At 42.6% G+C, this 14,713-nt stretch overlaps 1 protein-coding gene across 1 annotated transcript; it reads right to left on the bottom strand.

The window, feature by feature from the left end:
* Positions 1-5,633: 5,633 nt before the first annotated feature.
* On the bottom strand, positions 5,634-12,632 carry LOC141113373 (GEL complex subunit OPTI-like). Its single transcript, XM_073606437.1, is given in 3 exon segments — positions 5,634-5,994; positions 5,997-6,062; positions 12,627-12,632. Coding segments are annotated over 3 exon segments (300 nt in total). The 3' UTR covers positions 5,634-5,766.
* Between the last annotated feature and the right edge of the window lie 2,081 nt (positions 12,633-14,713).

The raw sequence follows: 14,713 nt of genomic DNA, 5'->3' as shown, positions 1-14,713 counted from the left end.
GCCCATACTCAGAAGCAGGAAGTGGGACAGGAAGTCCCACTCAAAACCAGGCACCCCCCCTCAAGAAAATTAAGGGGGCAAGAAGTGTTTAAAGTGGAAGTTCCACTTTTGGGTAGAACTCCGCTTTAAGAGAGGTATGGATTCCAGAAAGATAAGATATCATTTTGCCCCTGTGCAAATTATTAGTAAGACCTTAGCTGAAACATGCAGTTCAGTTTTGGGTAGCAGTTCACAAAAAGGATATTGGGGAACTGGAGAAAGTGCAGAGAAGGGCAACCAAACTGATAAGAGGCATTGAGGAGCTCAGCTATGAGGAAATATTAGAAGAACTGAATGTATTCTCTCTTGAGAAGAGGAGATTAAGGGGGATATGAATATAAATACATAAGTGGTCCATATAGTGAACTTGGTGTTGAGTTATTCTGAATTTTTTTCCCCTTTTATTGGTTGAACTAGATGGACTTTTTTCAACCAGACTGACTATCTAACTATGTAAACTGAATTTACCAGTTTAACTACCCATTTGAATTGGTACCAGCTCCCATAGGTAGGGGTCTCTATTTTGCTTCCCCCACTTTTCATTTTCATAAAATATGTACAGGAGTTGATTTTTACTCACCCTTGTCTGAAATTCATATCCCTCACGTGTTCGCTGTCTACTGGATTCAGTGCTGCAGTCAGTGTCAACCAGTTGCCCTTTCATGATGTCAACACACCGCTGCAGTCTTCTAAACCCTGAGGGCACCATGCAGCTTGACAGTCCAATGGAAGTGTCCATAGAATTCAAGAAGTGAAGTTAACACCTGACCTGGCATTAAATGATCATGGGTTAGGGTGAGTATTTTGGAATTTTAGATACACAGTACGGATGTATGAATTTCTTATTGTGGCTATTGCCCGAAAAGTCCCCGTATGTGATTGGATGCAGGTGCTGTTTGGCTGACAATTTTGCACCTTGCTACTTCAATTTTTCATTTTGGGAATGATGGCCAGGAGGAGGCTGCCTGGGCTACAAACTGAGTGCATTTCAGCCAGTTTGTCAGGAACTGGATGGAATTTACTATATGTATGGTCAGCTTTGCTTTAACACTCGGCAGGAGGGCAGAGCCAGGAGCTCTAGCAGGGGACACAAGAAGAGTAGGATCTGGGCTGCTCTGTGCAAAACCACTGCACAGAGCACATAAGTATTACATATTTGTTATTTTAAAAAAAAGACAGCCTTTAATATAATTTTAAGGACAATGTCAAAAGAAGAAAGGTGTTACCCAAAAGGGGAAGTTCTGCTTTATGTCTTCTTTTTTTTGGAGGGTGTAGGAGCGAGTATCTAGTTTTCATAGGTAACCGTTCCCACTTCTGCTTGGATGACCTAGGCGATCTGAGTGGAAGTTTGACCCCCCTCTCTTTGCCCACAGCCTTTAGGACACGTCATATGTCCCAGGAGACTGCGGAACCATTCTCAAAGTCGCAGAGTCATGGGAAGCTACAAGGAGTCACAGCGGGCTTTCCTGCACTAAACATTCCGATGCCGGGGACCTGAAGACCTGCGAAGAGTCGGGTGAGAATGGCACTGGATCCTTGAACAGGTAAGTGTCCTTTTATTTAAAGTCAGCAGCTACAATATTTGTAGCTGCTGACTTTTAATTTTTCCTTTCTAGGGCGAAGATCCTCTTCATTAACCAGTATTAAGCTGTACACTATCAAAAGTGTGGTACTGCTGCAACCTTTCATCCAATATATAAATTATTGCATTTCTTATATTAAATAGGAGCAAATGTAATGGGAAAGAAAAATGAATCCTTGAACTATGCTTTGAGTTGGAGTGTGATATGTAGAACCACAATGTTGTGTGAATGATTTCTCTATTTACAGTTTATTGGAACGGTCCTAATTTGTAACATCTCAGAGGAAATCATATGTGCATTGGCTGTACAATGTGTCTCTTTATTCTTTAACAAAAGCTGATTTTAAAAAACGGGGGGGGGGGCCCTTTGCTACATATTTGGTATCACTTTTCCCATCTCTTAAGGTTGGGAGGCATGAAAACTGTTTGCATATATTGTAAAAACATATTTACATAGTATGTAGGTGAGGTTGAAAAAAGTCCATCAAGCCCAACCTATATGTGTGATTTTATGTCAGTATTACATTGTATAACCCTGTATGTTGTGGTCGTTCAGGTGCTTATCTAATAGTTTTTTGAAACTATCGACGCTCCCCGCTGAGACCACCGCCGGTGGAAGGGAATTCCACATCCTTGCCACTCTTACAGTAAAGAAACCTCTACGCAGTTTAAGGTTAAACCTCTTTTCTTCTAATTTTAATGAGTGGCCACGTGTCTTATTAAACTCCCTTTCCTGGAAGAGTTTTATCCCTATTGTGGGGTCACCAATATGGTATTTGTAAATTGAAATCATATTCTCTCCCAAGCGTCTCTTCTCCAGAGAGAATAAGTTCAGTGCTCGTAACCTTTCCTCATAACTAATATCCTCCAGTCCCTTTATTCGCTTTGTTGCTCTAATCTGTACTCGCTCCATTTCCAGTACATCCTTCCTGAGGACTGGTGCTCAGAACTGGACAGCATACTCCAGGTGAGGCCAGACCAGAGTCTTGTAGAGCGGGAGAATTATCGCTTTATCTCTTGAGTTAATCCCCTTTTTAATGCATGCCAATATTCTGTTTGCTTTGTTAGCAGCAGCTTGCATGCCATTGCTGAGCCTATCATCTACTAGGACCCCCAGGTCCTTTTCCATCCTTGATTCCCCCAGAGGTTCTCCCCCCAGTGAGTAGATTGCTTTCATATTTTTGCCACCCAAATGCATTATTTAAAATTTTTCCACATTAAACCTCATTTGCCATGTAGTTGCCCACCCCATTAATTTGTTCAGATTTTTTTGCAAGGTTTCCACATCCTGCGGAGAAGTTATTGCCCTGCTTAGCTTAGTATCGTCCGCAAATACAGAGATTGAACTGTTTACCCCATCCTCCAGGTCGTTTATGAACAAATTAAATAGGATTGGTCCCAGCACAGAACCCTGGGGGGCCCCACTTCCCACCCCTGACCATTCCGAGTACTCCCCATTTATCACCACCCTCTGAACTCGCCCTTGTAGCCAGTTTTCAATCCATGTACTCACCTTATGGTCCATGCCAACGGACCTTACTTTGTACAGTAAACTTTACGGGGAACATAATACATGGATAACTGTTTTTCTACTTTTTATGCAAGAAAGATCTTTGTTTTTGTTCCAGCTGTTGTTTCTAGGGATTTATTGAATTCCATTTCCCAGTACAATAAAGCATTCATATATTAAAGAATGAAATAAGGAATAACACTGGTTCAAGAAAACTCTCACTTTAGAAAATGACAAACCAGGACAGGATTTGCAAAAATGCATCCAAACTCCACCAGCCCACTGGCCACATGTTTTTATATCCATTGCTTGCCAAAATTCATGTCAAAGCTCCGAGAAATTAAAACAGTTTGGGGGCCTATAGCGTGCAAGTTATTCTTTAGAAAAAGAACCCCCTGGGTAATTTATTTTTTATTTTTTTTTAGCTCTGTCGGGGGTTTATTACCATTACAGAGAATTCCCCTTACTTCCTGTACTGGTTACTCAATGACTACACAGGAGTCACAGTAATTGCCCTAGTAGAAACATAGAGAGATTATACACTTTATACATTCCAATAAAAATTTGATTTTTCTTCTGTATATGTCCCCCTGAAGGTATTCTGATGTCTTCCTGCCTTGGATACCATACAGTATATGCTCACGGGATTTGACTGATAGCAGCAGGATCCAATGGCTCCCTTTGCTGCCTGGTCCTCCTGTTAGAAGAAATAGATGGATCGAAGAACTGCAGCTTGGCACAGCACTGGATTGATACAAGTAGGTGTTAATGGGGGCGGGGGTACAGCATCCAATGAGGCTATTCTCTGTGCTGCATTGGTAAAAAGTAGGCGTGTCTGAATTTTTGTGCATTTTCATGCAATATGATTCCCAATAGAAAATGCATGAAAACGGAACTACAACGCATGTTACAAATGGATGAAAAAATTGACAAAAGTGGACACAGATAGATGAGAGACTGTCTTTAGGGCCACTCTGAAAATTAGAATACTGCCAGCCATAAGGCCAATGTCACATTAATTAACCCCTTGGCACAGAAGTAACACAAATATGTGGCCTCACTGGACTAGGCTTTTTTCCGTGGGACCGCATATTTGCATATCTCCCTTTGTGCTGGGAGCGCACCACATGGTGCGCTCCCAGCACAGAGACCAGGGTCCCATGAGAACCGCAGGCCCCATTCTAAGGATTGGGACCCAGACGTCCGATTCCAGGTCACCTGATCGCTGTTATAGCCTCTGATTGTCTATCACAGCGAGCAGTCATTGTGAAGCCAGCCTATGTGTTTTCTGTCTCTGTGAATGGGCGAAAGAGATAGATTGTGTCTTTCTCTGTCCTTGCAGAGACAGAAAAAAAAAGTGTGTGTATAAAACAAAAATAAAACAAACAAAAAAATACCTTGATCAAGGTGTTTTTTATTCAACACATTTTATTGGTTATTAACCACTTAAGTACTAGGCACTTAAACCCCCTTCCTAACCAGACCAATTTTCAGTTTTCGGTGCTCTCACACTTTGAATGACAATTACTCAGTCATGCAACACTGTACCAATTTGAAATGTTTGTCCTTTTTTTCACACAAATAGAGCTTTCTTTTGGTGGTATTTATTCACCACTGGGTTTTTTATTTTTTGCGCTATAAATCAAAAAACACTGTAAATTCGGTAAAAAAAAAAAATTCCTTGTTTCTGTTAAAATTTATTGCAGAGTATTGGCGAGTATTGGCAGAGTATTGGCGAGTATTGGCAGAGTATTACATAGTATTGCAGAGTATTACATAGTATTGCAGAGTATTGCATAGTATGGCTGAGTATGGCAGAATATGGGCACTGAGCAGCGCTGTGGGTTGGATCTGTACTGCCCACAGCACTGCAAACGATCTCTCCCCCTCTCCTCTCACACTGTAACGATCGGTACAAAGAGGGGAGGGAGGAACTGGCATCATTTGATGGAGCGATCACGTGGTAAACAGCCGCTACCAGCGGCCATTTACCGTGATCCGTGATGCGCCGGGTACCCCGGACCCGGTGATCACGGATGTTCCCGGGTGCGCGCCCCAGGGGGCGCGCGGGAGCGGGATTCTGTAAGGACGTCCATGGACGCCCACCCAGAATAAGCCGACCGCTCTGTAGCTGTCTTTCGGCTATGGCCCGGTCGGCATGTGGTTAAACAGGGTTAACAAGTAAAGTCAGGTACGAATATGCATTATGAATTTATATGAGTTATATGAGTAGAAATTTTTCAAGGTTTGATCTAGGTCAGTGCCATGGTTAGTGTTTGGGTCAAAGTCATGGTCAAAGATCAAGGTCAAAGGTCAGGGTCAAAGGTCAGGGTCAGTATTTTTTTAACCAGATTTTTAAAAAAAAAAAAATTAGTACCAGTGTCAGTTAGTGTCAGTGTGTTTTAGGTAGGATAAAAAAAAAAAAAAAAAAAAAAAGAAAAGAAAAATGTGCACATCGTTTCTGGGCTGCAATACAGGTACTGCGATCATCAGGAGAAAAAAAAACTTTGCCGATTTCCCTTCGCTGTCAATGTTCTTTGTAGGTTTTTATTGTTCTGTATTAAAAATGTGATGTATCATTTTTTTCCCCATTGACAAAATGAGGGAATTTGGCAAAAGGGATGTTAGAAAATTGTCAATCAAAATGAATAGCTGTGTAAAAAATGACCCAGACAACCAAAAATAGGGCAAACAACGTCATGAATCCCTCCTTTGTTAGCTCCCAGGTCCCTCCATACTCTTCTTCATCTACATGTTGGAAGCTGCTAAAATATAGGTACAGTACTCTGGCATTTATTAGGCAGAAAATAGCTATTCCCACAAATCCCTTCAGAGGAGCAATCCCCCATATCACCCCCAATACAGAATGTCCAGGATCTGCCGCATCCAGTAGATGACATCGAGGAATTCATCCTTGTCCTCCCAGGAGGTCTTTGATGGTAGGTTATGATAGTATGGTTTTTTTTACTATTTTGGGCCAGTTTTCTTTTGATAATTAAAAAGAATCAGGAGGTATACATTACCATTTACCACAAGATGAAAGCCCAATTTATCCTGGATGCACAAAGTAGTTGATATGTACTGTTTTGCTGACACATGTCAAAGTTGCAAAATTGGGCTTAGACATTAAGATTTGTTTTACCCTTAGGCACAAAGGGGTTAAAGTCCTTACGAAAATTGTCTAAAGATTTAGACTAGGTTCACATCTATGCAGTTGTGGTTGCTGCAGTTTTTCGTCCCATTTTGCAAGTTTAAACATGCGTTCTTGATGCGTTTTGCTTTTTTTTCCTTAACAAACTGTGAATAGAAGGTTGGATGCCGCATCCTTAACAACCGATGAGTCATTAGCTATCAAATAAAAAGATTTGCCAGGCTAGCAAAGAAAAAATAAGACAAAAAAAATGGCTATTCACAGTTTGTTAAGGAGAAAAGAAACCCTGCAAAACACATGTAAAAATGCATCAAAAACTCAACACTTGCATTTTTCGTGCGTTACTATTGAAGCTTATTACACGCAAAACGCAATCTGCTGCTGGAAAAAAAGACCAACCCTTTCCAAAAACGCAGTGGCTGAAAAGCGCATAGATGCAAACTTGACCCATAGGAAATTGACTGTAGGACGTTTCCGCAAAGCCAAAGTTCAAAACGCACTAAAAACACATAGGTGTGAACTTAGCCTCAGTACTATAGCTTTTAGTATTCGTTTATTATTATTATTATACAGGATTTATATAGCGCCAACAGTTTACGCAGCGCTTTACAATATAAAAGGAGACAATACAGTTGCAATACAAAAAAATACAAAAGAATTAAGAGGGCCCTGCTCAGAAGAGCTTACAATCTAATAGGGTGGGGCAGGTGGTAAAAAAGGTTGTAACTGTGGGGAAAGAGCTGATGGAAGTGGCAGAAGATTAGTTGGAGACGTGATAGGCTTTCCTGAAGAGGTGAGTTTTCAGGGATCGCCTGAAGGTAGCAAGAATAGGGGATAGCTGGACCAGTGGAGGCAGAGAATTCCAGAGGATGGGAGAGGCTCTGGAGAAATCCTGGAGACGAGCATGAGAGGAGGAGACGAGAGAGCTTGAGAGTAGGAGGTCTTGGGAAGAGCGGAGAGGACGATTTGGGTGATATTTGGAGACAAGATTGGTGATGTAGCTCAGAGCAGAGTTGTGAATGGCTTTGTATGTTGTGGTTAGTATTTTGAATTTAATTTGCTGGATGATTGGGAGCCAGTGTAGGGATTGGAGGAGAGGGTTGGCAGACACTGATCGGTGGATAAGTCTGGCAGCAGCATTTATGATGGACTGAAGAGGGGATAGCCTATAGAGAGGCAGGCCAATGAGAAGGAAGTTGCAGTAGTCAAGGCGAGAGATAACAAGGGAGTGAATGAGGAGCTTGGTGGTTTCATTTGTTAAAAGGGGGCGAATTTTAGAGATGTTACGGAGGTGAATTCTACAAACTTTTGACAATGATTGGACTTGGGGCTGAAATGGCAAGTCAGAGTCTAGGATTACACCTAGTACCCTGGCCTGAGGGGAGGGACTGATAGTTGCATTGTTGATTTTGATGGAAAAGTCATGGAGGGGGGCACAGGCGAGGGGGAAATATTAATAGCTCAGTTTTAGAGAGATTTAGTTTAAGGAAGTGGTGCGACATCCATGCCGATATGTCAGTTAGTAAGTTAGTAATGCGAGAGGAGACTAAAGGAGTGAGGTGAGGAGTAGACAGATATATTTCAGTGTCATCAGCGTATAAGTGGTATTGGAAGCCGTGGGCGGTTATCAAGAGACCAAGGGAGGAGGTGTAGATAGAGAAGAGAAGGGGTCCAAGAACAGAGCCTTGGGAGACCCCCACAGAAAGGGGCAATGGAGAGGAGGAGACGGAGAAGAAGCGCTGTGATAGATAGGCAGAGAACCACGACAGAGCAGAATCTCGGAGGCCAAGGGAATGTAGTTTATTGAGAAGGAGCGGGTGGTCAACAGTATCAAGGGCCACAGAGAGGTCAAGTAGTAGGAGTATGGAGTATTGGCTGTATCATTTATCATTAACTTCCCCACGCTGGCGCCTCCCGGCCCTTTAAGAGGTTTATGCGGGGCTGAAGAGCACGTGACCGATGTGATTGGCTGTCACGCAGTCACGTGATCCAAAAACTTTCAGTTAGGCGCCGGTGACTGTGTTGGGAGCGGCACAGCTGTATGGTCAGCAATTCAAGTAAATATGTGGCCCCTCAGTGTCAAGGACCAGGCGCCGAGAGGTCACATATTTGTGTGCGGCCAGTGCCAAGGGGTTAACAAATGCCAGGATGAAAATGACTACCACTCAGTGCATAGCTACAACTGTAAGTCCAATTTTTAAGCAGAGTTCCACCCACATTTTTTTACTCCTCACCATGCAGCACTAATGTGCATCCTTAAAATGAATTGGCAAATTTTTTTTTTCTGTTCACTTACCTGATTTATGCCTATATCTAATTTCACTTCCTCCTCTAAGGGGCCGCGGCTGCAGACGTCATTTCCGGTTTTACATTGGCTCTTGGGAAATCTTGGTCAACTTGGCATAGCATTTATGGAAATTCTTGCCCAGCTTGGCATCGCATGGCTCCAGTAAAATTTAACATTGGCGTCTATAGAAAATCTTAATCAGCTTGGCATGGCTGTGCCATGCCAAGCTGACCAAAATTGCACCGCACTGCACATTCGTGAGATTGGCAGATGCATGCTGGGTAGCCAGCATGTATGGAATCCAGGAAGAAGGACACTGTGGCTTTAGATGCCCACACTGGAGATGGCCGCGCTGTGCAGAAACTTCACAAAGCAAGAAAACAATGCTGCACAGATAGAAAACGGGGCATAGTTTAAATTGCACGAGGCATGAGCATTCTAGGGGTATTTTTATCTTAAAAGTTATAGTTCGGCCTCCGCTTTTGGGAAAAATGTAATAATTGGTAGTGTACACACTTTGGGGTCTATTTATATATATTTTTTTCCATACAAGATTCACACAGCTTTTACCCAATGTTCAAACATTTTTCCAATTGGATTAAATTGCCATAATGTGTGAATCTTGGGTGAAAGTTATGTGAATTTTATATTTAAAAAAATGTAAATCTAGACCTTATCTTAAAAGGTCTTCAAAATTTGTGTATCAACTTCTTTTATTTTTTAATATATTATTTGATTTTTTTTTGTACTTTTCTCCAACAAAATTCATCAATATTCCAAAGTTACATTATCACAAGTCTTATTGCCCCTTCTAAAGTTTATGAGTGAAACAGGATCGTTAAATGTTCCAAGTTTATTGGACTAACATAGGTGCTGAGTGCCCTGTAACGTTTATTGGAGTAACAAAACCTTTAATTTCCTGAGCTATTTTTTGCTGCAGCAACCCAACTCCTGAGGTTTTTGTGCCTACAAAGGCCCGACGGCTTATAACACACTTCAAGGGCAGCATTCATTTTCTACAGCACATCAGGTTCACAGCTTTTAAAACTAATTTAGCGTGTTAACAATAAAGAAGTACCTTTTGGTATCATCATTACAATTATATTTTTGTTGATATACTGTATACTTGAAAATTGTTTAATGATGAAGTATCAGTTTTATTTACAGTATTTGTTTCTCTTTTATTATACACACTAAGGGCTCTTTCACACGAGTGACCAGAGGGCAGTAAAAACAGCTAGCCGAGCTGCAGTTTTACCACCCCAACCGCACAGCTAAATTCTACCGTTGCAGCTGGGAAGTGGGGGTACGCATGCTGTGGCCATGATGCTTTGCAATTTTAACTCGACCGGGTGTTGCCTTAACAGCTAAACAAATTCCTGTTTGTCTAAATTATGGAATGGTATTATAGTTTAGTCGTAGAGATACATCCCTTTACTTGGTCTTATATTAATCTTAAAGAGGAAGTAAACCCTGATGGGTTTTACTTCCTCTTTATTCCCCTGCAAAGTAAAAGCATAATAGGCTAGTATGCATCGCATACTAGCCCATTATGTGGCACTTACCTGCAAACGAAGCCGGCGCTGTCCCCGCTGGTGGAAGCATCCGTCTTCACCTGTCTTCCTTCCAGGGCCACGGACTCTGTGACTGTTCAGGGCCGCGTGACGTCACTCCCACGCATGCGTGCGGGAGCTGCCAGTCATGGTACATGCTGGGGAAGAAACGGCACTGAGGGCCGTTTCTTCACTGTGCATGCGCTTATGACATCATCAGCGCACTACAAGGTAAGTATCTCCTACGTTTAGAAGATATTTTCAGTACATATAGGTAAGCTTTATTGTAGGCTTACCTATATGTAAAAATGTCTCAGGGGGGTTTACAACCACTTTAAGGCTCCCTTTACATCCATGCACTGCGGTAATGCATGCATTAATGTGCTTGTTAGTGCAACACCATAAAAATTAGCTTCTTGTGCACTTGTGTGCTGCAGTGCCATTCATTCCAAATGGTACCCCAATATATGCCAATGTATGCAAACTCACTATCATGTGTTTTGGTGCACCACATTGAAAAAAAAGTACATGCACCTTGTTAGTGTGATTTTGGTGCAATTTGCAGCCCATTCAAATAAATAGGCTGTCTCATGGCAACGCATTACCGCAGTGCCTAGATAGGAACTTAGCCTTCAAAATCAATGTGCTGTTTGTATATCTCATAAAGCAACCTATCAGAAAGTATGGAGAACTTGTCAGCTATCCGCTGCAAAAATTAACCGGACCGGACACTTACCTGTCCTGGAGCCCAGCGATGTCGGCACCACAGCTGATGTTTCCATCAGCTGTCGGGTGCTGCCGCCTCCATTGCGAGTAAGGGGACCCAGCAGTGTAGCCTTACGGCTTCACGCCAGGAACCCTACTGAGCATGCGGAAGGCTCCGTTCCTCTCCCCTACTGGCCCAGCGGCCGGGGAAGGAGGAGAGAGGAGGAGGGAGCCCCAGCGATGACGCAAATACCTGCGGCTGAGGCTCCCGGAAGTGGGGACAGGATAATTGTGAAAGACAGGTATCCTGCCCCCCCTCCCGCCCGAAAGGTGCCAAATGTGGCACCGGAGGGGGGGAGGAGTACAACGAGTGGAAGTTCCACTTTTGGGTGGAACTCCACTTTATTAATACATAACATACATCCTCAAAGGATCACTGCCATACACAGAATTCATTACCACTTTTCTCTTTTTACTGCAATGTTAAAACTAATTTTCAATATTTTTAAATTTCCATCTTTAAGTAGAATTATACCTTTATATAGGCATTTACTATTAGAGGGTGACAATGTTCTGTCACTGTTTCCAAACTGTGCTCCTGTGTTGTCACCCTGACATACTGGCTTCTGATGGAGATTAAAAGTGGCCATTTTTAACACACATTACACATCCATGGTCCACTGTCATCACCATCAGGAAACCTTCACTGAGAAATGTCACCCAGCCATCACAGTAGACAGGAAGTGGATGCAAAGAGACTGCGGGAGATATGCAGCACTTAGATACAAAAGGGTGAAAAAAGGTGAAAACAAATATTTTTTTAAACAAATTTTTGATAGAAAGGGTCTACATTTCTCCTGGGAAAGACAGTTTGGCTATTAAAGGGTGTTATGTTTGCCTGAGAAGTTAGTTTATTCAGGCCTCATGATGTCATTACTTTGGTGGCTCTAATAGAATTATCGAAAAAGAAGAAGGAGAAAGAGAGAGGCGGTGGGGTTGATTTACTAAAATCAAATACACTGTGAATTTTGCAAAGTGTAGTTGCACTCTGCAAGAGCAGTTGCTCCACAGCTTGGTAAATGAGCAGAATCTATGCTGACTTCCATCATCCAATCATATGCAAGCAAAAATTAATTTTTGGCACTGTGTAGCGCATTTTTTCGCATGACAAATGCGTGCCAAACCATGTGTCTGCTAACCGTGATTGAGGTGTCATTAAGGCTGTCAGGCTGCATTCACATCTGTGTCTTTGCTAATGAGTGGCAACATGCACAGAAAATGCGTGACTTGCCACGCATTTCAGAAAAGCGTTGCAGCGTGCATCGCCCTTGCCTTACTATTATGGCGATGCAAACTCAACGCACAGCAAAGTGCGCCTTTTCTATACGGGTTGCCACGTGTTCAGAAACGCACAGATGTGAACGCAGCCTGATCATTAATGACACCCCAATTGCCATTATAGAGACACAAGCTCAATAGCATTTGCAGTGCTTTTCTGAAAGGCATAGCAAAGCGCACACTTTCTGTGCAGGTTGCCGCACGTTCAGAAACGGGCAGATGTGAATTCAGCCTAATTGTTAATGACATTCCAATTTCGATTAGCATGCCATTATGGGGATACAAGCATGATGCGTGTTTGCTGTGCATTTCTGAAAGGTCGCACTGGAAATTGCATGAAAATCTTGGCCATGCTGGTCAAGGGCATCACCTTGCTTCTTCTTCAAAAAGAGTATACACACACCTGTAAATGGAGAAGCTCTGTCATTTTGTTACATGCACTCTCCTGGCCTGAGGCCCACCTCCATGATTAAAGGAGTAAAATAATATCAACACTAAAAGCTTTTCAATGGTCCTGCTGTAAACAACATGTTTCACAGTCTACATAGCAGCTTCTCCACTCCCTTATTTCCAGTACAGAGTAAAGCAGGACAAAGAGGTCGAACTCAGAAAGTCCAGCCAGTTTTCCATGTCCCCTCCACTATGGGTCCCCCCCTCTTTCTCCGGGCCTAGGCCCAAAAAAGCCTTCTCCTCTTCAGGCTTCAAACATACATGGCGGATGTCAAGGGTAGCCTGTCCCCATCCCCCTTTGCCCAGGACTCAGCCCACACAAGGTACTCACAGCACAGACTACACCCACAACTACACCCAGGGGAGGGGTCTTTCTAAAAGGGGTACTAACACCTGCTTACACTCCCCACTTCTTTACATTGGTATCTAGAAAACCCTCTTTGAATGGGATTATATAGGCACAGACTGAGAAAGTTTTGTATAAAAAAGTAGAAAAACTTTTATTTGTACAAAAATTATATCTAAAAGACTACATATGTACAATAGGCAGCTTCACATATAACAACGTAACAACTCACAGTATGTAATACAGATGGGAGCACAGAAGGCAGATGAAGTGGCACCAGACGCGTTTTGAGGCAGGGTTTTGTGACTTCTTCAGAGGTGCCTAAATCTTAGTTGTGACAGCCTGTAATGTAAACATATCAATAACTATTCGAAGAAATACTATAGGTAAGTATGCATAAATATTGGAAAAACATTATACGATCATGGTTGTCCCAATACTAACTCATCCGTGAGAGGTGTACAAGAAAAGGGGAGCAGCCATATTAAAAATCCAGATAGTCTGCTGTCGCCGTTCTGATGTGCCTCCAAATAAAACCAGGGGGTCTGGACCCCACAACAACACAAATGGTGAGGTCACCAAAGAGGGCAACGAAGGATACTTCCTTTGTTAAATCGACAGGATACTGCCAGTATAAAAGAAAAAGAACCATATATATACGCACTATATACGCACTATATATATATATATATATATATATATATATATATATATATATATATATATTTCTAAAGGCTCCCAGATTAGGGCATGTATTCCACAAATAATAGTATACATTGTGTCCTGTGCATTATGAAAAAAATGGAAAGAGGAGAGAGGAAGCGGATGGAGGAGGGTAGGGGAGGTGGGGGGCAGCTGGGTATGACGGGGGAAAGGAGAGGGTTTGAAGGGGAGGGGAGAGAGGGTGATGGGGAGAAAAAAGGGGGAAGAGGGGTAAGGTATGGGGAGAGAGAAGAGGAAAAAAGGGGATAGGAGAAAAGGGGGTGGGGAAAGAGAGGTTAGTGGGAACTTCTCCTCCCCCTTCCCTCCCCTCCCCTATTATCTCCTCCCCTTTTTCCCCTTCTCTCTCCCCAAACCCCTCCCCCGACCCCCCTTCCTCCCTCCCTCCCTCAAAGCATAACACAGACACTTTCTGGGTTTCGTGGAGGGCGTGATGATGTCACCGCTTGGCTCCGCCCTACGCATTTCATCCAAGTAGGACGTCTCCCTAAAGCTGTCTCCGACTGAAAGTTGGCTGGACAGTGTCTGTTGGTGTATTCAGAAGACAGCAGCCATCAGCAGGAGCTTTGTCCAACCATGCTGTTTTGTATGGATGGGGGAATCTATGGATTTCAGTGGGCTGAATGAGAGAAATCTTAATGTGTTTGGCCAGTTTAAACCAAAACGAAACCCTTCAATTTAACTGTTTCTCAAAACAGTTACATTCAAGATGCGCTGTGAATGATAACTGTCACAGTTGCCTGTGCTCTTACCAAACTGTCAAGTCATCAAAAGGCTGGTGTCATAAATGATCACACATACAGCATCATGACGACTGCAGAGCAAGGAGAGGATAAGATGGCAGCTTACTTGGCTGTAAAGGACAGGAAGGTTTAGTTCCGCTTAAATTAACTTGGAACAAGTACAGAGATAAGGAAGTCTGACTTTTACCATCTTGTTCCAGGTCTATGTCTTAGAATGTCATTACCTTAGATACAGTTGTTTCTGTTTCTGCAGTACTTATAAAAAAGGCTTGTTAAATTGATTAAAAAA

Source organism: Aquarana catesbeiana, linkage group LG12 (assembly GCF_042186555.1).
Source record: "Aquarana catesbeiana isolate 2022-GZ linkage group LG12, ASM4218655v1, whole genome shotgun sequence".
In the NCBI taxonomy this organism is placed as follows: domain Eukaryota; kingdom Metazoa; phylum Chordata; class Amphibia; order Anura; family Ranidae; genus Aquarana; species Aquarana catesbeiana.
This window is presented reverse-complemented; position numbering and strand designations above follow the sequence as displayed.